Source organism: Coregonus lavaretus, assembly GCF_964263955.1.
Source record: "Coregonus lavaretus genome assembly, chromosome: 22".
NCBI classification, from domain to species: domain Eukaryota; kingdom Metazoa; phylum Chordata; class Actinopteri; order Salmoniformes; family Salmonidae; genus Coregonus; species Coregonus lavaretus.
In genome coordinates this window covers 19,781,740-19,808,235 of record NC_140009.1, presented here as the reverse complement: position 1 = coordinate 19,808,235, position 26,496 = coordinate 19,781,740, and the positions used below count along the sequence as shown (strand labels likewise).

At 43.4% G+C, this 26,496-nt stretch overlaps 1 protein-coding gene across 1 annotated transcript in view; it reads left to right on the top strand.

Moving 5' to 3' along the window:
- The first annotated feature begins 420 nt into the window (after positions 1–420).
- The window catches only part of LOC311150417 (oxysterol-binding protein-related protein 2-like), a 44,433-nt gene continuing 18,357 nt past the window's right edge, over positions 421–26,496 (top strand). Inside the window, exons 1-2 of the mRNA XM_084187888.1 lie at positions 421–511; positions 21,631–21,818. Of these exons, the coding sequence (XP_084044014.1) occupies positions 21,782–21,818 (37 nt within the window). The 5' untranslated portion in view covers positions 421–511; positions 21,631–21,781. The remainder of the gene's footprint in view (positions 512–21,630; positions 21,819–26,496) is intronic.

Here is a 26,496-nt window from a genome sequence, read left to right as displayed (position 1 = left end):
GTCCATGAGAGCAGACAGAAAGTGTTGGCTGTTGATGTTGTGTAGTAATGCCATGCGATTAGGAGATTTCAGATATAAATGATCAAAATGAAAAACAACAAGGGGGTGTGGTAAGAACAACGACCAAGTAGGCCTAGGACTATTTTCCAAAATCATTAATGATTTCCTCTGTCCTTGTTGAGTCAGATATCACTTTGATAGTAATTCGATATTTTGGCATTCATCTTATCCCTAATATGGATAAAACATGTTTTTGTATCCTAATACTGAGTACTGTATGTCATGTTATTTACAGTAGTAGTACACGCTGTTCTCCCTCCAGCCAGCCTGTCAGCATGTGTTTGTGTGGATCACGCTGTCCATTCACGGATACCCGATTGGCCGGTTGGCTTGTCAATTAGACCGCCCCTGTGGCGAAGCACTTCAGCTTCTGTGTCAATTCACACGGAGCGTTTGGTCACCCTGTCCTGTCAAATTAAGTCATGCGTCACCAGGTGTCCCAAATCTTCAGGTACAGTAATTATATAACACTATATGTGACAGTTCTGTGAGTTTTGTGCATGGAATCTAATGTAAAGAAGCGCAAACTTTTGCTTCATCTTTGTTTTGATGCTAGCTAGCTAGGCTAGCAGCCCTTGTTAGCTAATAAGCTTTTCTCTACGAGCTCTCGGGACTAGCTAATGTTAGCTAGCTAACTTTCTAGGTAAAGTGAGACAACACTTCCATAATTTGTTTGATTTAGCAAGTCAATTCAGTGTTATCAAGGTTATTGTCGCAATGATGTAATGTTAACTCCCTAGCCAGCTAATCGATTTTATAACGTTACTTACTAACTAGTTACTGTAACATACAACATAACTAGCTAATGGCTCTCCCTCCTACGCTAACTAGCTAATTTCCTACTACAGTATGTCTAGTCCCATGCCTAGTTAGCTAACAAGCTAATCTAGGTTTGAACTATAAAATGTATTTACTTTCACTTCCATCCCTGGCTACAACCGAGCTGCTATCTGCTCCATCAGCTAACCTTAGAAGATAACACAGTATGGGAATGTTATTCTGACCGCTGTTAACCTCTGTCTGTGTCTTTGAGGCTGGAAATGGGCCACTGTGACACTAGGCAGCTTCATGTTATTTGAAGTACCAGCATCTGGACAGAAATCAAGCAATGGCGAGTGCTACAGATGTAGTGTGAATCCCCCTCCATTTACATGATACACAATTAGAGTAAAGATGAAACTTTGTTGACCGATAAATCCCCATGGGGATAGCCTGCGTAAGGTGACTTTCTCCTGGCAACCCAGTCAGGACTGTAATTGCCCATACCAGTCAATTAGCAGCATCCATTTCAACCCAAGCATCTCTCATACTTACACAATCCTCAGAGGCCCAAGGTGTGTCAGCACTCAGCATGACAAGTTTTGGGGCAGGATCCTCCTGAGTAGTAGAGTGCGTTTGTGACTGTTCTCCCAGGTTTCAGGTGACGCTGCATCGTGCTGACTCTCTCTAGTTAGAGTGGGTGTGTATCTGCAGTCACCTGCAGCAGTGTCTTGCCCTGCCTTTGGTTGCCTCATTATCAGTGTCAAAAGGTTTTAAGGTTACATTCCTCAAGGCTTCCCTGAGGGACACCAGGGCGTAACGTAGCAACTCTGCAATGCTTGTCTTTAATACGTTGTCAATGTTGTCACAAGCGTGATGTGTGTTGGTGGTGCTTACTTTTGTCAGTTACAGTTTGAATCACAGAGTACCAGATAAAGCCCCACATTTCCTAGAATTTACTACACCCGGAGCAATGTAAACCCATGGCCCTGTGCCCCACTATTAGTACCTACCTTTATTAACCCACTGTGTGTTTTCTCTATCCTGTCTCACTATGATTTACTCTTCTACCAGATGTCCTTTTCCAAGGTTGACTCATCGCTTACGCTATAAATCTCTCCCATTCTCTATCATCTCCATGTAGATTAACTTTTCATCTCCATGTAGATTAACTTTTGTAGACACGGTAACCTTTCCCCACTACAGCTGTCAATGGCATTTATTCAGAGATTAGCCTGGCTTTCTCCCTTTCTCTTGATTAACGACCTACAATGTCAATTTCTATGTATAAAATGGGTCATATCATTATAAGTACCAGAGAGTTAACTCTGGAAATTCAATGTGTCTTAAAATAAGCTAAATCAAAAGGGTCGATTTGAGATATTCATATTAAAGGCCCACCTCAGAGGAAGTTGCTGCACCTATTTCGAGTAATTCCTGTCCTAGAGTGGAAATTCTTGTTTAGGTTCCACCTCGAAGACTGACACAGGCTGCTAATACATACATATTCAGGAATTTGGGGTGGAAAGTTATGGTGATTTCCACGTGTAGCAGAGCAATAATAACAAATAACTAGCTAGGATGTTAACCATAGCCAGCTAATGAAAGTTACAGTGGGGAGAACAAGTATTTGATACACTGCCGATTTTGCAGGTGTTCCTACTTACAAAGCATGTAGAGGTCTGTAATTTTTATTATAGGTACACTTCAACTGTGAGAGACGGAATCTAAAACAAAAATCCAGAAGATCGCATTGTATGATTTTTAAGTAAACCATTTGCATTTTATTGCATGACATAAGTATTTGATCACCTACCAACCAGTAAGAATTCCGGCTCTCACAGACCTGTTAGTTTTTCTTTAAGAAGCCCTCCTGTTCTCCACTCATTACCTGTATTTACTGCACCTGTTTGAACTCGTTACCTGTATAAAAGACACCTGTCCACACACTCAATCAAACAGACTCCAACCTCTCCACAATGGCTAAGACCAGAGAGCTGTGTAAGGACATCAGGGATAAAATTGTAGACCTGCACAAGGCTGGGATGGGCTACAGGACAATAGGCAAGCAGCTTGGTGAGAAGGCAACAACTGTTGGCGCAATTATTAGAAAATGGAAGAAGTTCAAGATGACAGTCAATCACCCTCGGTCTGGGGCTCCATGCAAGATCTCACCTCGTGGGGCATCAATGATCATGAGGAAGGTGAGGGATCAGCCCAGAACTTCACGGCAGGACCTGGTCAATGACCTGAAGAGAGCTGGGACCACAGTCTCAAAGAAAACCATTAGTAACACACTACGCCGTCATGGATTAAAATCCTGCAGCGCACGCAAGGTCCCCCTGCTCAAGCCAGCGCATGTCCAGGCCCGTCTGAAGTTTGCCAATGACCATCTGGATGATCCAGAGGAGGAATGGGAGAAGGTCAATTGGTCTGATGAAACAAAAATAGAGCTTTTTGGTCTAAACTCCACTCGCCGTGTTTGGAGGAAGAAGAAGGATGAGTACAACCCCAAGAACACCATCCCAACCGTGAAGCATGAAGGTGGAAACATCATTCTTTGGGGATGCTTTTCTGCAAAGGGGACAGGACGACTGCACCGTATTGAGGGGAGGATGGATGGGGCCATGTATCGCGAGATCTTGGCCAACAACCTCCTTTCCTCAGTAAGAGTATTGAAGATGGGTCATGGCTGGGTCTTCCAGCATGACAACGACCCGAAACACACAGCCAGGGCAACTAAGGAGTGGCTCCGTAAGAAGCATCTCAAGGTCCTGGAGTGGCCTACCCAGTCTCCAGACCTGAACCCAATAGAAAATCTTTGGAGGGAGCTGAAAGTCCGTATTGCCCAGCGACAGCCCCGAAACCTGAAGGATCTGGAGAAGGTCTGTATGGAGGAGTGGGCCAAAATCCCTGCTGCAGTGTGTGCAAACCTGGTCAAGACCTACAGGAAACGTATGATCTCTGTAATTGCAAACAAAGGTTTCTGTACCAAATATTAAGTTCTGCTTTTCTGATGTATCAAATACTTATGTCATGCAATAAAATGCAAATTAATTACTTAAAAATCATACAATGTGATTGTCTGGATTTTTGTTTTAGATTCCATCTCTCACAGTTGAAGTGTACCTATGATAGAAATTACAGACCTCCACATGCTTTGTAAGTAGGAAAACCTGCAAAATCGGCAGTGTATCAAATACTTGTTCTCCCCACTGTATGTGAGCACCATTTCAGTTAAGACTACCAGCCTACCTGTCAAGAGATGAATCTCAGGTAACCGTGCCTGTATGAGCTGTTGACGTTATGAGGGTTGACGTTTGTCTGACTCTTGCCGTTTGATAATTCCGGTGAAACCGTGTCGGTTTCCAGACTTCATTAATATTTGGATATGCACGCAGACGTGGTCAAATAGCTATATTCTTCGTTCTCTCTGTTATTTCAGCAAGTTAGCTAGCTATATATCAATCAACTCAATATTAGGTAGGTGTTCCTAATGTTTTGTATACTCAGTGTACAGTACCAGTCAAAAGTTTGGACACACCTACTCATTCCAGGGTTTTTCTTTATTTTTACTGTTTTCTACATTGTAGAATAATAGTGAAGACATCAAAACTATGAAATAACACATATGGAATCATGTAGTAACCAGAAAAGTGTTAAACAAATCTATATATTTTAGATTCTTCAAAGTAGCCACCCTTTGCCTTGATGGCAGCTTTGCACACTCTTGGCATTCTTTCAACCAGCTTCATGAGGTAGTCACCTGGAATGCATTTCAATTAACAGATGTGCCTTGTTAATTTGTGGAATTTCTTTCCTTCTTAATGTGTTTGAGCCAATCAGTTGTGTTGTGACAAGGTAGGGTGGGTATACAGAAGATGGCCCTATTTGGTAAAAGACCAAGTCCATATTATGGCAAGTACAGCTCAAATAAGCAAAGATAAATGACAGTCCTTACTTTAAGACACCAATGGTTTTTGCGACTGCACTTGAAGAAACTTTCGAAGTTCTTGACATTTTCCGGATTGACTGACCTTCAAGCACTATGATGAAACTGGCTTTCATGAGGACCGCCACAGGAAAGGAAGACCCAGAGTTACCTCTGCTGCAGAGGATAATTTCATTAGAATAACTTCACCTCAGATTGCAGCCCAAATAAATGCTTCACAGAGTTCAAGTAACAGACACATCTCAACATCAACTGTTCAGAGGAGACTGCATGAATCAGGCCTTCATGGTCGAATTGCTGCAAAGAAACCAAGACTAAAGGACACCAATAAGAAGAAGAGACTTGCTTGGGCCAAGAAACACGAGCAATGGACATTAGACCAGTGGAAATCTGTCCTTTTGGTCTGATGAGTCCAAATTTGAGATTTTTGGTTCCAACTGTCGTGTCTTTGTGAGATGCAGAGTAGGTGAACGGATGATCTCCGCATGTGTGGTTCCCACTGTGAAGCATGGAGGAGGAGGTGTGATGGTGTGGGAGTGCTTTGCTGGTGACACTGTCAGTGATTTATTTAGAAAGGCACACTTAACCAGCATGGCTACCACAGCATTCTGCAGCGATACGCCATCCCATCTGGTTTGCGCTTAGTGGGACTATCATTTGTTTTTCAACAGGACAATGACCCAAAACACACCTCCAGGCTGTGTAAGGGCTATTTGACCAAGAAGGAGAGTGATGGATCAGATGACCTGGCCTCCACAATCACCCGACCTCAACCCAATTGAGATGGTTTGGGATGCGTTGGATCGCAGAGTGAAGGAAAAGCAGCCAACAAGTGCTCAGCATATGTGGGAACTCCTTCAAGACTGGTACTGTATATCAATGCATTATCTAAATTGCGGCCAAGATTCCGCCATAGAAATAGGAAGAATTTAAGCTCCGGTAATATGGATAGCCTAACTATTGAATGGCTTGGAGTGTGTATTGAAGCAATGGAAGGGTTCTATACTGCTACCAAAAGAGTCTCTTTTCTTTTTTGCCGTGGTATCATTTTGGTATCCATGGCCGAGTAGCCGTACACAAGCCTAAGATCACCATGTGCAATGCCAAGTGTTGGCTGGAGTGGTGTAAAGCTCGCCGCCATTGGACTCTGGAGCCGTGGAAACGCGTTCTCTGGAGTGATGAATCACGCTTCACTATTTGGCAGTCCGACTGATGAATCTGGGTTTGGCGGATGTCAGGAGAACGCTACCTGCCCCAATGCATAGTGCCAACTGTAAAGTTTGGTGGAGTAGGAATAATGGTCTGGGGAAGTTTTTCATGGTTCGGGCTAGGCCTCTTAGTTCCAGTGAAGGAATCTTAACGCTACAGCATACAATTACATTTTAGACTATTCTGTGGTTCCAACTTTGTGGCAAGTTTGGGGAAGGCCCTTTCCTGTTTCAGCATGACAATGCCCCCGTGCACAAAGCGATGTCCATACAGAAATCATTTGTAAAGATCGGTGTGGAATAACTTGACTGGCCTGCACAGAGCCCTGACCTCAACCCCCTCCAACACCTTTGGAATGAATTGGAACGCCGACTGCGAGCCAGGCCTAATCGCCCAACATCAGTCCCGACCTCATTAATACTCTTGTGGCTGAATGGAAGCAAGTCCCTGTAGCAATGTTCCAACATCTAGTGGAAAGCCTTCCCAGAAGAGTGGAGGCTGTTATAGTGTGTCATGTAGTGTGTGTATATATCTATTTCTACATTTTGTCTTCTTAAAATATGATTTTAAACCTAACTCTCACCTTAACCTTCACCACATTGCTAACCTTAGCCTAATCCTAACCTTAAATTAGGACCAAAAAGCTCATTTTTGTTTTCATTCATTTGTACGATATAGACAATTTTGACTTTGTGGCAGTTGTATCTAGTGGAAACTGGAAACCCAAGTGTAGGCTACAGAGAAAAGCGGGTTGGCTCTCAGACGAATCGCGAATAGGAAGAACTAATAATTAAAAGCGAGTCCTGGAACTAAACGTAGGCTGAAAAGAATTTGCAGGTGATCTCATAGGAAAAGACACTGAAGACTCACGAAACATACTTGAACTTGAAGCCAAATCCTACTTTGACTAAAACAATGACTTATTGATTTACAGTACATTGTGCAACATGGGTAAGCTCTGGCCATTGTCTTTTAGCTCTAAAAAGTAGATTTTTTAAAATAGGGAGCCAATTTGTTTTGAGCACTTTTTAATTCCATGACTGTTTTCTCATGGCTCTGTCTTGTCCCTCTGCAGCAGATGTATGGTGAGCAATATGTTTGGAACATTGAATCGCAATATAGTCACAGTATCGAATCGCAATACATATCGTATCGGCACCAAACTATCGTGATAATATCGGATCGTAATAATATCGTATTGTGAGGTCACTGGCAATTCCCAGCCCTAGTTTTAAAGTTGAATAAATTAATGTGAAAATGTGTATTTCAGAATCTAGACATACTCCATATGTTAGAGCACACAAAGGCAGTGGTTCCCAACCTTAACAGGTAACTGTACCACCAGCTGAATTTTGCTCTGCCTGGAGTACCCCTGAAGTACCCCCCCCCCCATGTGCATTTTACCTACAGTGGGGAAAAAAAGTATTTAGTCAGCCACCAATTGTACAAGTTCTCCCACTTAAAAAGATGAGAGGCCTGTAATTTTCATCATAGGTACACGTCAACTATGACAGACAAAATGAGAAAATAAAATCCAGAAAATCACATTGTAGGATTTTTAATGAATTTATTTGCAAATTATGGTGGAAAATAAGTATTTGGTCAATAACAAACAAGCAAGATTTCTGGCTCTCACAGACCTGTAACTTCTTCTTTAAGATGCTCCTCTGTCCTCCACTCGTTACCTGTATTAATGGAACCTGTTTGAACTTGTTATCAGTATAAAAGACACCTGTCCACAACCTCAAACAGTCACACTCCAAACTCCACTATGGCCAAGACCAAAGAGCTGTCAAAGGACACCAGAAACAAAATTGTAGACCTGCACCAGGCTGGGAAGACTGAATCTGCAATAAGTAAGCAGCTTGGTTTGAAGAAATCAACTGTGGGAGCAATTATTAGGAAATGGAAGACATACTAGACCACTGATAATCTCCCTCGATCTGGGACTCCACGCAAGATCTCACCCCGTGGGGGCAAAATTATCACAAGAACGGTGAGCAAAAATCCCAGAACCACACGGGGGGACCTAGTGAATGACCTGCAGAAAGCTGGGACCAAAGTAACAAAGCCTACCATCAGTAACACACTACGCCGCCAGGGACTCAAATCCTGCAGTGCCAGACGTGTCCCCCTGCTTAAGCCAGTATATGTCCAGGCCCGTCTGAAGTTTGCTAGAGTGCATTTGGATGATCCAGAAGAGGATTGGGAGAATGTCATATGGTCAGATGAAACCAAAATAGAACATTTTGGTAAAAACTCAACTCGTCGTGTTTGGAGGACAAAGAATGCTGAGTTGCATCCAAAGAACACCATACCTACTGTGAAGCATGGGGTGGAAACATCATGCTTTGGGGCTGTTTTTCTGCAAAGGGACCAGGACGACTGATCAGATTAAAGGAAAGAATGAATGGGGCCATGTATCGTGAGATTTTGAGTGAAATCCTCCTTCCATCAGCAAGGGCATTGAAGATGAAACGTGGCTGGGTCTTTCAGCATGACAATGATCCCAAACACACCGCCCGGGCAACGAAGGAGTGGCTTCGTAAGAAGCATTTCAAGGTCCTGGAGTGGCCTAGCCAGTCTCCAGATCTCAACCCCATAGAAAATCTTTGGAGGGAGTTGAAAGTCCGTGTTGCCCAGCGACAGCCCCAAAACATCACTGCTGTAGAGGAGATCTGCATGGAGGAATGGGCCAAAATACCAGCAACCGTGTGTGAAAACCTTGTGAAGACTTACAGAAAACGTTTGACCTGTGTCATTGCCAACAAAGGGTATATAACAAAGTAATTTGAAACTTTTGTTATTGACCAAATACTTATTTCCCACCATAATTTGCAAATAAATTCATTAAAAATCCTACAATGTGATTTTCTGGAGAAAAAAATTATCATCTCTTTAAGTGGGAGAACTTGCACAATTGGTGGCTGACTAAATACTTTTTTTCCCCACTGTATGGTCTCATGAGTCTTCTCAAGTACCCTGTGTGGATAGGCCAAGTACCCCCAGGGGTCCTAGTACCCCTAGTTGAGAACCACTGCTATAAGGAGTAGTCTATATTGACACTGAGATGTTGTCTGTAACATGTACGGGACACAGATCATAGGGTCTTACAGGAGGCATGTATAGGTCTAAAATGGGCCTAAAATGGCCGCTTTCATCATTGATCTTTGCAAAAATAGTTTGTGAAACAAATGTAAAAAGCATGTCAAACATCTTTCCTCCCAAGGAAGTTTCTATGTGAGAATTGTAGGGCCCTATAAAATCTGCGTTGCAGACAGAATCCAGACATTAAAATGGAATTCAACAATATAAAAAAATTGATTGAACTTAATAGAAAATGCATTAATTTGCCCAAGTGAATCATAAGACATGAACAAAATGCGTCAGTGACCCTGTCATTGTGTAAGTGTGTGGTGCGAGTGTATGTCTACACTTTATGTAGCGTTAGCGATGATGCTAATGATAAGCTTCTTCTGGTAGAGATGGAAAGGCTTTCCCAAAAACCTTCTCAATTAAATGTTAACTACAAAGTAGCCTATGCCTACCTGGCAGAATGACATCATGATTATTTGCATCAATCCATTGGCCATTTGTTTAGCAAACTCTGCAATCAGATGAGCGCCACAGCAACACAGCTTAGCCAAACAGTGGTCTCTTCCTGGTGTGCACTTGCATTAAAGGGTAATTACACATGCACTCACTCATACACACAGACATGCGCATACACACACATACAGTGCATTCGGAAAGTATTCAGACCCCTTTTCCACATTTTGTTAGGTTACAGCCTTATTCTGAAATTGATTAAATTGTTGTTTTCCTCACATCAATCTACACACAATACCCCATAATGACAAAGCAAAAACAGGTTTTTAAAAACCTGAAATATCACATTTACATAAGTACTCAGACCCTTTACTCAGGACTTTGTTACAGCCTCAATTCTTCTTGAGTATAACTCTACAAGTTTGGCACACCTGTATTTGGAGTTTCTCCCATTCTGCTCTGCAGATCCTCTCAAGCTCTGTCAGTTTGGATGGGGAGTGAGACAGCTATTTTCAGGTCTCTCCAGAGATGTTCAATCGGGTTCAAGTCCGGGCTCTGGCTGGGCCACTCAAAGACATTCAGAGACTTGTCCCGAAGCCACTCCTGTGTTGTCTTGGCTGTGTGCTTAGGGTCGTTGTCCTGTTGGAAGGTGAACCTTTGACCCAGTCTGAGGTCATGAGAGCTCTGAAGCAGGTTTTCATCAAGGATCTCTCTGTACTTTGCTCCGTTCATCTTTACCTCGATCCTGACTAGTCTCCCAGTCCCTGCCGCTGAAAAACATCCCCACAGCATGATGCTGCCACCACCATGCTTCACCGTAGGGATAGTGCTAGGTTTCCTCCAGAAATCACACTAGGCATTCCATCCAAAGAGTTCAATCTTGGTTTCATCAGACCAGAGAATCTTGTTTTTCATGGTCTGAGAGTCCTTTAGGTGCATTTTGGTAAACTCCAAGCGGGCTGGTCATGTGCCTTTTACGGAGGAGTGGCTTCTGTCTGGCCACTCAACCGTAAAGGCCCTATTTGTGGAGTGCTGCAGAGATGTTTGCCCTTCTGGATGGTTCTCCCATCTTCACAGAGAAACTCTGGAGCTCTGTGCCCTCAGACGAACCATCAAACAGGCGAAGCATCAATACAGGACTAAGATTGAATCCTACTACACCGGCTCTGACGCTCATCGGATGTGGCAGGGCTTGCAAACTATTACGGAATACAAAGGGAAACCCAGCCGCGAGCTGCCGAGTGAAGCGAGCCTACCAGACGGGCTAAATGCCTTTTTATGCTCGCTTCGAGGCAATCAACACTGAAGCACCAGCTGTTCCGGACGACTGTGTGATCACGCTATCCGTAGCCGACGTGAGCAAGACCTTTTAAACAGGTCAACATTCACAAGGCCGCGGGGCCAGACGGATTACCAGGACATTTACTCAGAACATGAGCGGACCAACTGGCAAGTGTCTTCATTGACATTTTTAACCTCTCCCTGACCGAGTCTGTAATACAGTGCCTTGCAAAAGTATTCATCCCCCTTGGCGTTTTTCCTATTTTGTTGCATATCAACCTGTAATTTTAATGGATTTCTATTTGGATTTCATGTAATGGACATACACAAAATAGTCCAAATTGGTGAAGTGAGAAAAATAAAAAAAACTTGTTTCAAAAAAGTATAACAAATAAATAACGGAAAAGTGGTGCGTGCATATGTATTCACCCCCTTTGCTATAAAACCCCTAAATAAGATCTGGTGCAACCAATTACCTTCAAAAGTCACAATTAGTTAGATTGCACACAGGTGGACTTTAAGTGTCAGATGATCTGTCACATGATCTCAGTATATATACACCAGTTCAGAAAGGCTCCAGAGTCTGCAACACCACTAAGCAAGGGGCACCACCAGGCAAGCGGCACCATGAAGACCAAGGAGCTCTCCAAACAGTTCAGGGACAAAGTTGTGGAGAAGTACAGAACAGGGTTGGACATCCCACGGAGCACCATTAAATCCATTATTAAAAAATGGAATGAATATGGCACCACAACAAACCTGCCAAGAGAGGGCCACCCACCAAAACTCACGAACCAGGCAAGGAGGGCATTAATCAGAGAGGCAACAAAGATACCAAAGATAACCCTGAAGGAGCTGCAAAGCTCCACAGCGGAGATTGGAGTATCTGTCCATAGGACCACTTTAAGCCGTACACTCCACAGAGCTGGGCTTTACGGAAGAGTGGCCAGAAAAAAAGCCATTGCTTAAAGAAAAAAATTATCAAACACGTTTGGTGTTCGCCGGAAGGCATGTGGGAGACTCCCCAAACATACGGAAGAAGGTACTCTGGTCAGATGAGACTCAAATTGAGCTTTTTTGCAATCAAGGAAAACGCTATGTCTGGCGCAAACCCAACACCTCTCATCACCCTGAGAACACCATCCCCACAGTGAAGCGTGGTGGCAGCATCATGCTGTGGGTATGTTTTTCATCGGCAGGGACTGGGAAACTGATCAGAATTGAAGGAATGATGGATGGCGCTAAATACAGGGAAATTCTTGAGGGAAACCTGTTTGTCTTCCAGAGATTTGTCTTCCAGCAGGACAATGACCCTAAGCATACTGCTAAAGCAACACTCAAGTGGTTTAAGGGGAAATATTTAAATGTCTTGGAATGGCCTAGTCAAAGCCCAGACCTCAATCCAATTGAGAATCTGTGGTATGACTTAAAGATTGCTGTACACCAGCGGAACCCATCCAACTTGAAGGAGCTGGAGCAGTTTTGCCTTGAAGAATGGGAGATGTGCCAAGCTTATAGAGACATACCCCAAGAGACTTGCAGCTGTAATTGCTGCAAAAGGTGGCTCTAAAAAGTATTGACTTTGGGGTGGTGAATATTAATGCACGCTCAAGTTTTCTGTTTTCTTGTGTTATTTCTTGTTTGTTTCACAAGAAAAAATATTTTGCATTTTCAAAGTGGTATGCATGTTGTGTAAATCAAATGATACAAACCCCCCCAAAAATAAATTTAAATTCCAGGTTGTAAGGCAACAAAATAGGAAAAATGCCAAGGGGGGTGAATACTTTCTCAAGCCACTGTACCTACATGTTTCAAGCAGACCACCATAGTCCCTGTGCCCAAGGAAGCGAAGGTAACCTGCCTAAATGACTACCTCCCCGTAGCACTCACGTCGGTAGCCATTAAGTGCTTTGAAAGGCTGGTCATGGCTCACATCAGCACCATCATCCCGGAAACCCTAGACCCACTCCAATTCTCATACCGCCCCAACAGATCCACAGATGACACAATCTCAATCGCACTCCACACTGCACTTTCCCACCTGGACAAAAGGAACACCTATGTGAGAATGTTGTTCATTGACTACAGCTCAGCTGTCAACACCATAGTGCCCACAAAGCTCATCACTAAGCTAAGGACCCTGGGACTGAACACCTCCCTCTGCAACTGGATCCTGGACTTCCTGACGGGCCACCCCCATGTGGTAAAGGGTAGGCAACAACACAACTGCCATGCTGATCCTCAACACGGGGGCCCCTCGGATGCGTGCTTAGTCCCCTCCTGTACTACCTGTTTACCCACGACTGCGTGGCCAAGCACGACTCCAGCACCATCATTAAGTTTGCTGACGACACAACGGTGGTAGGCCTGATCACCGACAATGATGAGACAGCCGATAGGGAGGAGGTCAGAGACCTGGCAGTGTGGTACCATGACAACAACCTCTCCCTCAACGTGAGCAAGACAAAGGAGATGATCGTGGACTACAGGAAAAGGAGGACCGAACACGCCCCCATCGACGGGGCTGTAGTGGAGCGGATCGAGAGTTTAAAGTTCCCTGATGTCCACATCAACAACAAACTATCATGGTCCAAACACACCAAGAAAGTCGTGAAGAGGGCACGACAACGCCTTTTCCCCCTCAGGAGACTGATTTAGATTTGGCATGGGTCCCCAGATCCTCAACTTTCTACAGCTGCACCATCGAGAGCATCCTGACTTTTTTCATCTCCGCCTGGTATGGCAACTGCTCAGCATCCGACCGTAAGGCGCTACAGAGGGTAGTGCGTACAGCCCAGTACATCACTGGGGCCAAGCTTCCTGCCTTCCAGGACCTATGTACTAGGCGGTGTCAGAGGAAGGCCCAAAAAATTGTTGAAGACTCCAGTCACCCAAGTCAAACTGTTCTCTCGTCTACCGCACGGCAAGCGGTACCGGAGCGCCAAGTCTAGGTCCAAAAGGCTCCTTAACAGCTTCTACCCCCAAGCCATAAGACTGCTGAACAACTAATCAAATGGCCACCTGGACTATTTACAATGACACCCCCCTGCTACTCGCTGTTTATTTTATATATATATATACAGTGCTATAAAAAAGTATTTGCCCCCTTTCTAATTTTCTCTACTTTTGCATATTTGTGATACTAAATGTAATCAGATCTTCAACCAAAACCTAATATTAGATAAAGGGAACATAAGTGAACAAATAACACAACAATTACATATTTATTTCATAAACAAAGTTATGCAACACCCAATTCCCCTGTGTGAAAAAGTAATTGCCCCCTTACACTCAATAACTGGTTGTGCCACCTTTAGCTGCAATGACTCCAACCAAATGCTACCTGTAGTTGTTGATCAGTCTCTCACGTCGCTGTGGAGGAATTTTGGCCCACTCTTCCATGCAGAACTGCTTTAACTCAGTAACGTGTGGGTTTTCAAGCACGAACTGCTCGTTTCAAGTCCTGCCACAACATCTCAATTGGGATTAGGTCTGGACTTTGACTAGGCCATTCCAAAACTTCAAATGTGTTGCTTTTTAGCAATTTTCATGTAGACTTGATTGTGTGTTTTGGATCATTGTCTTGCTGCATGACCCAGCTGCGCTTCAGCTTCAGCTCACAGACGGATGGTCTGACATTCTCCTGTAGAATTATCTGATACAGAGCAGAATTCATGGTTCCTTCTATTAAGACAAGTCGTCCAGGTCCTGAGGCAGCAAAGCATCCCCAAACCATCACGCCACCACCACCATACTTGACCTTTGGTATGATGTTCTTACTGTGGTATGCAGTGTTTGGTTTTCGCCAGGCATAATGGGACCCATCTCGTCCAAAAGGTTGACTCAAGTTTGCCAAAAAGCACCTGGATGATCATCAAGACTCTTGGAAGAACATTCTGTGGACAGATGATTCAAAAGTATAACTTTTTGGACGACATGGTTCCAGTAATGCCTGGCGAAAACCAAACACTGCAGTCCACAGTAAGAACATCATACCAAAGGTCAAGCATGGTGGTGGTCTTAGGTAGGCCTAAGAGCGGATCCCGTTTAGTGCTAATACTGTAACTTACTTAGGCCTATATTTCAATACTTATATAGGCTACTGTATCAATCAATAATTTTTTTGTTCATGGCATCACACAGCATACGAGTCATTCATGATGTGAAATGCAATCAAACATTTTAGTTAAAAAATTTAAATAACAAAGCGACCATTGAATGATTAGCATAAACAATAAATAGGTCTAAACCGTTCCATTTCAGAAATTGCATTCACGAAAGAATGCGATTGTTTTTAGTCTTTGCTGTAATAAAGGCTTTACAAAAAAAGTTTCAACAGACTCTGGTTTGCTTATAATTAATTTAGTGTTGTTTACATTGTTCCAAGCGGTCCCAAAAATGATATTGTAATCTAACAGCACCTGTTTGGCACACACAGGCCTAATATGCACACAGCGCTTGCTCCATACCTACTTTTTTAGTCAAATTTATTCCACAAATCTGACTTCCCCTTTACCTCCTGCACAACCAGTAAACATTCCCCCGTTTCGTGTTTATTTGTCACGTCCCCTGCATCCATTTTGCTGTCACGTGTTACGGCGTTCAGAGTTTATAACCAATTTATTGATGCGATTGTGATATGCTCTAGGTCAGGCCCTATTGGTCACGTGCATGCGAAGCATACATGTGTCCGTAAAGAGAGCAAGGGTTGAGGGAATGTTTTTCCTTAACAAATGTGGGATTTCAGTAACACAACTTTTCAGTCAGAATTGGCTGTAATTATGTTGCAGCTTCAGCAACACGGACAGCGCTATACACACTGATGTTCTGTGGTGGTCGCTGCAGCAAGGAGGAGAGAGCGACAACGGGTGCTAGTCACACCAGTCACTCGCTGTCTTTTTTTTTTAACACAGAGCAGCAAGTCTGAGCCAGGCAGCACAAACAAATCAATTGCGGTCGGACTCCCTCTAGTCATTTGTGTGTCTTAATTATTTCAACAACAGTTCGCTTGAAGCATCAGACAAGCTTAGTGCATATAGTTGATTTGATTAAAACACATAGGATGTGTCTATATGTAGAAAAATACACGCTTAAACATTTCGACCAATGAATCAGTTGAAAGAACAGACGACTCTTGTCGACCAATATATTTTTTTTGTCGGGGACAGCCCTAAAGCATATTTATAACTTTTTATTATTCAAAAACAAATACCGTCATACCGTAAAAATGTAACAAATGGTGATATGACATTTTGGCCATATCACTCAACCCTACTTAGCACTGCCACTGGTGATTTTGGTCAATCATATGACTGGATCTATCAAATTAGGGATGGCTTGGGGTTCTTCTGTCCTTGTACTGTACTGATCTGACCTGTAGTCTTGTGTCACACAAACCATAGATTGTACTAGGTAGGCTGGCTAGGCTACATCCATAGATCTGTGAATGGGTCTGTTCAGTGTCATTACATGAAACCCTAATCCCATTTTGACCAGTGGCAGTGCTGGTTTGTGATATCATGAAGCTGGTTTAAAGTATGATTCACCATTGTATATAAAAAAAAATAACGGTTGTATTATACATTAGGCCTAATATTATTGTTTTCAGTAGTTGTGGAAGTGTTCAAATGTTAACAGTTGTTCTGGAACGTTGCCACCAGGTGCTTACTAATAATAGTGTTTCTGTGCACACGCACAATATTTTTCAGAAAACACTCACACTAGCTTTACCCACACACAACACATCCACATACACACACCCTCTCCAGGCTTTGCGTTATCTCTTAATGAGGCTCCTGGGTGTGTTGGTCCCCTTTTTGTCATTTTGCTCTCAGTTCACCCTTAAGAAGCCACTCTGCTTGCCAAACGGGATTCTATTCAAATTACTCAGGTCGTTGCTGTAGCTACCATTCCTCAAAGTCCACTACAGACCGGCCCAGTCCTCACAGGCACACAGAAGTGTGTGTGCGTGCTTTCTGTGTGTGTGTGTGTGTCTGTGCCTCTCGCATGGTAACAGCTCTTCCTGGCTGAGGCTCTCTTCCCTTCCTCTCTCTCTCGCTCTCTCTCCGTCTCCGACTCCCGCTGGCTTTGGATGTTGTTTACCACCCACACGGGACCATACTAGGAGCAGCACAGAGAATCTGAATGGAACAACGGGTTGGTAACTGCTCTGTCTCCATTATTACTGTCTACAACTGTAGCCTCTCTGTCTGTTTGTCTATCGGTCTGATAGGTTAGTAGTCTCTCATTAGCCTGTCAAGTTTTTCTACCAACGTCTTTTAAGAAATAAGGAGTCGGGGACGTCTGTCAGTTAGGTTGTGTTGATCTTGTTGGTTTAAGTGACAATTTTGCCCTTGGCAGTCAAGGCTTCGGATGTGTGTAATGTATTTGCACCTGTTGTGTCTGAAGGAAAACAGTCGGTTGGACCTTTTAGACTGTGTTGATTGATCGAATGACAATTTGGACCTTAGATTTGTGGCCAAATTTAGATAAAGGATGGTTAGGCCTATTTGTTCTCATATTACTGTTAACAAGATATTTGGGCTGCCGACTGTATGACATATTTTCAATCAGTAAGATGGTCAAACTAATGTAGCGTTAGAGATAAAAGAAGAGTAACAACAGTTGAGTTGTGTATACCTTGAGAAAGCCTCGTCCCTTCTCACCTGTTGATCCAGTCTCTAGCTACCAGACTGACTGTAGCGTTATCCTCTGGGTCATACTGTGCTCTTTGTCATCGCTCTAAATAGACATATGAGTGAGCGAGTAGTTAGTGTGAGATAACGTATTGTATATCTATGGTGCATATGGCATGATATGGTGCCATGTCTCTCACACTTACGTAATCCTTAATGAGAGGTAGATAGAGTGGGAGTGACTTGACCTGAGAGACGGCAGCAGCCAATCAGATGCCTCACACGGGGAACGGGGGGAGAGCAAGGTCTCATATGTTCAGATATGGGTAGGTCTCTGCTGTTGTCTGTTCCTGATGGATCTGTCTGCTGATGGACTTGGAGTTACACTAACAGCCTAGGGCACTTCCAAAGGTCAAGGATGGGGTCAGCAGTGGGAGGTCATAGTTGCTCCTCAAGCATTTGATCTAATTACTGGTCAATGTCTGCTTTCTTAAGCCATAGGCCTACTTCAACCCTCCTCACCCCTTAGTTCTAGCATAGATAGGCAAAACCATAACCATCAATTCATTTGACACATGATGAATGATTTAATGTGTCATAAAAGTTGCCTAAACACTTTCTTGTGTGAGGTGACTAGTGTTGCTGAAACGTCGGTACTTTTTCGATACTAGAATATGCAAAACGGTTTGGTACTAGGATTTTTGTTACTTTTGGTACTTCTGTCAAGTGTCTCACGTCGTCTACTGATTGAGCGTACCGTGCATGCTCCACTTAGTCATTGCTATCTCTAGCCTGTCCTGAGGAACCACTGCTCTCACTGGGGGGATGGGCTGTATCAACACTTATGCTACACCAGAAGTTAACACACTTGAATAATGCAACATGGCATGTACAATTTTTAATTACTGTCCATTACAGGCTACAACTCTTTACAATGCAAGGAGATACCGGTAGCTTTCTGCTTTGTGGGCTAACTTTCCGTGCTAGCTTACAGCTGAAGCTAACATCAATTCACTACCCTAGTACTGTGTTTGTGATAATATGCAAACCTCTCCCAGTCAAGATCACCTTTGCTCAAACCGAATGGACTCTGTATGTGAATGACATAATGGGTCTTAAAGAGACTTTTATAAAATAAGAGATTGCTTCATCTATGCAAATGTTGTGGATCAGTGTTGTGACTTTGGGCTAATTAATATTCAAGATAATTTACTGATTAATTACTGGAATAATTAATTGATCTGATTGGTTTGATTAATTTGGTTATCCTATCCAAATTAATCTGAGGGGCACCATTTAAGGTTTGGATATAGAGAAACCCTTGAATTAGCTATCTGTAGTTCTCATTAACCGTTAGTGTTAATACTATCAACAATATACAGTGCATTCGGAAAGTTTTCAGACCCCTTGACTTTTTCCACATTTTGTTATGTTACAGTCTTATTCTAAAATGGATTTAATAAAATGTTTTCCTTATCAATCTACACACAATATGCCATAATGACAAAGCGAAAACAGGTTTTTAGAAATGTTTTTACATAAGTATTCAGACCCTTTGCTATGAGACTCAAAATTGAGCTCAGGTCCATCCTGTTTCCATTGATCATCCTTGAGATGTTTCTACAACTTGATTGGAGTCCACCTGTGGTAAATTCATTTGATTGGACATGATTTGGAAAGGCACACACCTGTCTATATAAGGTCACAGAGTTGACAGTGCATGCCAGAGCAAAAACCAAGCCATGAGGTCGAAGGAATTGTCCGTAGAGCTCCCAGACAGGATTGTGTCGAGGCACAGATCTGAGGAAGGGTACCAAAACATTTCTGCAGCATTGAAGGTCCCCAAGAACACAGTGGCCTACATCATTCTTAAATGGAAGAAGTTTGGAACCACCAAGACTCTTCCTAAAGCTGGCCGCCCGGCCAAACTGAGCAATCGGGGGAGAAGGGTCTTGGTCAGGGAGGTGACTGGTCACTCTGACATAGCTCCAGAGTTTCTCTTCCAGAAGGACAACCATCTCTGCAGCACTCCACCAATCAGGCCATTATGGTAGAGTGGCCAGACGGAAGCCACTCCTCAGTAAAAGGCACATGACAGCCCGCTTGACTCTCAGACCATGAGAAACAAGATTCTCTGGTCTGATGAAACCAAGATCGAACTCTTTGGTCTGAATGCCAAGTGTCACATCTGGAGGAAACCTGGCACCATCCCTACGGTGAAGCATGGTGGGGGCAGCATCATGCTGTGGGGATGTTTTTCAGTGGCAGGGACTGGGAGTCTATAATAATATAATAATAATAATAATAATATAATAATATGCCTTTTAGCAGACGCTTTTATCCAAAGCGACTTACAGTCATGCGTGCATACATTTTTTGTGTATGGGTGGTCCCGGGGATCGAACCCACTACCTTGGCGTTACAAGCGCCGTGCTCTACCAGCTGAGCTACAGAGGGAAAGATGAACGGAGCAAAGTACAGAGAGATCCTTGATGAAAACCTGCTCCAGAGCGCTCAGGACCTCAGACTGGGGCGAAGGTTCACCTTCCAACAGGACAATGACCCTAAGCACACAGCCAAGACAACGCAGGAGTGGCTTCGGGACAAGTCTCTGAATGTCCTTGAGTGGCCCAGCCAGAGCCCGGACTTGAACCCGATCGAATTAGCGAAATAATTTAATCAATTTTAGAATAAGGCTGTACCGTAACAAAATGTGGAAAAAGTCAAGGGGTCTGTGTACTTTCCGAATGCACTGTATGTGTTGCCGCCCTAGGGTCATGAGATGCTCAGAAAGCATATTTAGAACATTTATTATTGAAAAACATAAAATACTGTCATACCGTCAGAAATGTGAAAAATATCGCCCAGCCCTAGCATCCGGTGTGCACAATGCAGAGACAGTATTGATCATAAGTTTGTAAATTAGACCAGCTGTCTTACAACACTCAATGAAAACCACCACTTTACACACACACAGGGGGACTTTCAGAGGAAATTAATAATGCAATGGGGCAATTTACTTGTATTTTGATTTTGCCAGTTGGATTCCACTAGGATTGGAGGAAGCCTGGATGAATTGCGAGGAAAAAGCTGTGTTGTCCCCGTCTCTCTCGCTCTCTTTCAGTTCTACGTTCTTAGTCCAGGAAGGAAAAGTCTGTTTGAGTTATTTTAGTTCTTTCTCCAATCCCAGCCGGGATGTAATCTACTTTTCTCTCTGCATTGTTGGGAAGGGCCTGTAAATAAGCATTTCACTGTTAGTCTTCAACTGTTTACGAAGCATGTGACAAATAAAATTGGATTTGATTTGGTGTACTGTAGCATTCATGCACAGGAAAATGCAAGTTGATAACGCTTATTGTGTATGTAGGTGATATTTTGGTATGACCACTCCCCTACTGTAGGAGCTAGTTTCTCTTATACGGGTGTAACCCTATTATAGATCTTTTGTATTTTAAGGTAGACAGGTGTGTCTCCTCCTAGCTTATCGATAGTGGTACAGTCCAAAGTTCACCAATGAGTGTGTTTGAGGCGTTCCTGGTACTGGGTAAGTAAGGACAAAAAGAGAGAACAGTCAGTCAGTCACCCTAGTCCTACACCCAGATCACCACCCAGAAAAACCTCCCAGACCACAGGCTAGGTCTGAATAGAGAGACTAACATACAGCAGAACAGCAGGTAAGGATAACACGCACAGAGAGAATGTTCAGGCCAACACCAGACCGACCGACAGACTGACTGACAAAGAGCCACAGCAAATGGCTGCCATTTTGCTCCTGTGTTTGTTTATGTAATAGGAGCATTGTTTGTTTGGGCTCAGTGGACCATGCAGGCCACCTCTCACTGGGTCCACTCCAAACCAGAAACCACAGCTACTAGACTAGAGAGACAGCAAGGAGAAGAGTTCATATAGCCTACTGGTAGATGAGTGAATTAGTGTGTTGTTGTGAAATTAATAGGAGTTTTATGGACAGATTGCCTAGTTGTATTACTGTTGTTGATGTGTGATTTGTTAATGGTGGCCTGTCATGGTCTGGGTCATATTCATTAGACACCAAACGGAAGAAAACGGACTGAAACAGGGAGGGACTACCTGGACTTGTCCAATAAGAACTGCTCCGTTGCAAAACGTTTTGCTACAGTGTGCATTAATGAATACAACCCTGACCTGATTGTCTCTGTCCAGCAGGTTTGCTGTGTGAGCTGCTGCCTGTCCTGACGTGGTGGTGGAGGAGGAAGTTGCCGTGCCAGTGACCAGTGAGGCTCACTAGTGGGACCATGTTTTAGAGGCTCACCTCCCCCTCCGCTAGCACCTGGAGGTTCGACTTTGACCCTGTACAATGAACAACGATGACAAGTTCTACGACGCCGTCACAGGTGGGTGTCCCTGTCTGCACTGGGGGGGGGGGGTAATTTAGCTTGTCTGGTAGGCTCGTGTCACTGGGCAACTCGCAGCTTTGCTTCCCTTTTGTAGTCTGTAATAGTTTGCAAGCCCTGCCACATCCGACGAGCGTCGGAGCCAGTGTAGTACGATTCGATCTTAGTCCTGTATTGACACTTTGCCTGTTTGATGGTTCGTCGGAGGGCATAGCGGGATTTCTTTAAAGATTCTGGGTTAGAGTCCCACTCCTTGAAAGCGGCAGCTCTACCCTTTAGCTCAGTGCGGATGTTGCATGTAATCCATGGCTTCTGGTTGGGGTATGTACGTACAGTCACTGTGGGGACGACGTCATCGATGCACTTATTGATGAAGCCAGTGACTGATGTGGTGTACTCCTCAATGCCATCGGAAGAATCCTGGAACATATTCCAGTCTGTGCTAGCAAAACAGTCATGTAGCTTAGCATCTGCTTCATCTGACTACTTTTTTTATTGACCGAGTCACAGGTGCTTCCTGCTTTAGTTTTTGCTTGTAAGCAGGAATCAGGAGGATAGTGTTATGGTCAGATTTTCCAAATGGAGGGAGAGGGAGAGCTTTGTCTGTGTCTCTGTGTGTGGAGTAAAGGTGGTCTAGAGTATTTTTCCCTCTGGTTGCACATTTAACATGCTGGTAGAAATTAGGTAAAACTGATTTAAGTTTCCCTGCATTAAAGTCCCTGGCCACTAGGAGCGCCGCCTCTGGATGAGCGTTTTCCTGTTTGCTTATGGCCGTATACAGTTCATTGAGTGAGGTCTTAGTGCTAGCATCGGTTTGTGGTGGTAAATAGACAGCTACGAAAAATATAGATGAAAATTCTCTTGGTAGATAGTGTGGTCTACAGCTTATCATGAGATACTCTACCTCAGGCGAGCAAAACCTTACATATCGTGCACCAGCTGTTGTTTACAAATATACATAGACCGCCACCCCTTGTCTTACCAGAGGCTGCTGTTCTATCCTGCAGATACAGTGTATAACCCGCCAGCTGTATGTTATTCATGTCATCGTTCAGCCACGACTCGGTGAAACATAAGAAATTACAGTTTTGAATGTCCCGTTGGTAGGATATTCGTGCCTGTAGTTCGTCCATTTTATTATCAAGCGATTGTAAGTTGCCCAATAGTATCGATGGCAAAGGCAGATTAGCCACTCGACGCCGGCTCCTTACCAATCACCCCGATCTCCTTCCGCGATATCTCCTTTTCTTTCTAATGTGAATGACGGGGATGAGGGCCCTGTCGGGTGTCTGGAGCAAATCCCTCTCGTCCAACTCATAAAATAAAAAATCTTTGTCCAGTTCAAGGTGAGTAATCGCTGTTCTGATGTCCAGAAGCTCTTTTCGGTCATAAGAGACGGTAGCAGCAACATTATGTACAAAATAAGTTAAAAACAATGCGAAAAAACACACAAAATAGCACAGTCGGTTAAGAGTCCATAAAACGGCAACCATCCCCTCCGGCGCCATTACTCCAGTTTCACACAGTGTCATCAGGTTATTGTTTATGGCTATCATATTTCTTTGGGTGTTCCGGGTTGACCAGGCTAATTATTTATTAGTTAATTATTTATAACACATTTTATTAGGGCTCTACACCTTACTCTCTTCCACCCCTACAATGCTTAGTTCAGAGTCAGACAGTGTATGTTATGTCACAATTTGTATCACGTCATAGTGCATTAGTTCTGTGGCTCCCGCCCATGTAGAGTCATTCCTTTCACCTGTAGCCTAGTTGTGAGACTGTCAAATGTCAGACTGTTTACTTTGTTATTATACAGTGCATTCGGAAGGTATTCAGACCTTCACTTTTTCCACATTTGGTTACGTTACAGCTTTATTCTAAAATGGATTAAATACAAATGTTTCCTCATCGATCTAAAATGCTGCCACCACCATGCTTCACTGTAGGGATGGTGCCAGATTTCCTTCAGACGTGACGCTTGGCGTTCAGGCTAAAGAGTTAAATCTTAGTTTCATCAGACCAGAGAATCTTGTTTCTCATGGTCCGAGAGTCCTTTAGGTTCCTTTTGGCAACCTTTAAGCGGGCTGTCATGTGCCTTTTACTGAGGAGTGGCTTCCATCTGGCCACTCTACCATAAAGGCCTGATTTTTGGAGTGCTGCAGAGATGGTTGTCCTTCTGGAAGGTTCTCCCATCTCCACAAAGGAACTCTGGAGCTCTGTCAGAGTGACCATCGGGTTCTTGGTCACCTATTTAAATCTATTTAATCCATTTTAGAATAAGGCTGTAACGTAACAAAATGTGGAATAAATCAAGGCATCTGAATGCTTTCCGAATGCGCTGTACATGTTATTCAATAATTTCATCCAAACTGCTCGCACACATCAACAAGCTTCTGCGTAGCCAGGCGCTAAAATATAACTTGGTTCTATTTTTGACGCTTGATGCACTGCAAGTCCCGCCTCTCCCATCCCTTATTAGTTTTTAGGAGCATAAACCCACGTGGGTGATTGAAAGACGAACTGAGGTCCACACTCCAGTCCAGTTGGTGGTGGTAATGCACCTTAAAGTTGGTTGCCAACTGCCATATAAAGTCAGAAGAAGAAGAAATTACTAGAAACTAACTAGGTTTCCCCTTTTTATCTGTGGATTAATTGTCGGAGTAGAGAACACACGATTTTGTGTGACTGAAAATGGTGTCACTGAAAATTCAACAAAGATCCAGAAAAAAAGGACCTTGTGCATTTCAGGTAAAATAACAACCCAATGTTTATATCCCAGGACAAATTAGTTAGTGTCAAAGTTGCGTCAATTCAAATCTGGCATTAGGAACAAAAGAGGTCAACACAACTTCTAAGATATACTAGTTATTTTAATTAATGCAAAAACCTTCAATGGTAAATATGATGTTTCGTATATACGGGCTCCCCGAAATACCTCGCAGGGCATTCAGAGAACTAATCCATTGTTTTAAATTCTTCCTCAAATACTCTTACAGAGAGAGTTTCCCACCTCTCTGCTGGCCAATCAGAGTAGAGACTTGAGCGTGGTTTAGACTTACTCAGCCTATCCGTTGGCGCACAGGCTAGTCCCCCGCCTCTTAGCGCATCCCTGTTTCCAGGCATACGTTTATCATAACAACCTGTCATAATGAGAAGAGCCAGCTCCCCTAGACACCATTCCTACGTCCAAGGAAGGTTCACAGATCACAAAGAACCAGTATAGTCTAGTATTTGGAGACACAAATCCTTATCTCATTTTACCCCCTAAAACAGCTCTTCACATCAATCACAGCTTGCCAGGTGACACAACCTACATTAGCCCAGTCAAGCATGCATTCTTTCTAAGTTAGTCATCCCATCGATTATAAAAATAATAAATCCCCCATATTAGCAACTAGCTAAATGGCCATGAATGTTTCATGTGTTTCGACCTGTCCCCAAATGAATATAGTTGGTTCAGAGTTCGTTTTGATATTTCAACCTGCGTGTCCTGATCGCGTCTGGTGTGGATGGACAAAATCAACATGCGCGCGATGGCGCTTGTGCCCGGTCTAGTCAGCATGTCACTATAAGGTGCTTTTTTGAACTCTCCTAGCAAGCACACTCATAGTTTTTTGTTTGGAACACAGCCCTCCGTCCCTACCGGCATACAATTACTGTTGTTTACGCAATCCAAAAACATTCCATTTATAAATTGCAATCTGGGTCAGGTGGGCATCATTTGAAATCTTATTCGATTGCCAACATGGCTAGCGATGTTATAAAATATGATCTTACAGTGCACTTTTACAGATTGTAATTTTGGGACGCATAGAATGTAGTCGTGTTCCGTGGCAAATTTTCTTCACGATACAACAAACGGGCTCATTCTATTCAGGACAACCAAGGTTATCATTTTACATTTACATTTTAGTCATTTAGCAGACGCTCTTATCCAGAGCGACTTACAGGAGCAATTAGGGTTAAGTGCCTTGCTCAAGGGCACATCGACAGATTTTTCACCTAGTCGGCTCGGGGATTAGAACCAGCGACCTTTCAGTTACTGGCACAATGCTCTTAAACCACTAAGCTACCTGCCGCCCCAAGTCAGCCCTGATATAAGGGACAGGATAGGGTGCCATTTCTGACAGAACCACAGTGAACCTGCTGTACCTCCTGGTTGAACCTACAGTTCACAGTGTACCATCCTATCAGACACTCAATATATGGTTCTGTTCTGGTTATAAGAATGATCTTACCTCCTGGTTGAACCTGTTATAACGCATGCCATCCTTGTAACTGGATAAAACATAGCGATCATAAACGTTTATACTGTAAATGACGTGAGTTTTCAAATATGGAAATGTGAAGTGCACATTTGGGACTTATGGGTGAGTGGGTTGCTTGTATAACATCAAAGCTGTGTTTATTATAATCCTCAATGTGTCATCTTTCAGAACACATCGTCTCCCCTCGATTTACAGCATTTCCCTCACTCAGATTACAAATTTGCAAAAGTAGCCCAATTAGCGGGAGGGATGGGGTCATCTCGGTCGCGTGCTGTGCTCAAGTTTAGAGCGTCTGTCAGTCAAAACCCATACAGAACTGTGAAGCAGAGAACCTGAGCTCTGACGTCATGTATAGCATGTTACTGTATAGCCACTGCGTTCCAATTTAGGCGTTTATCAATGAAAAA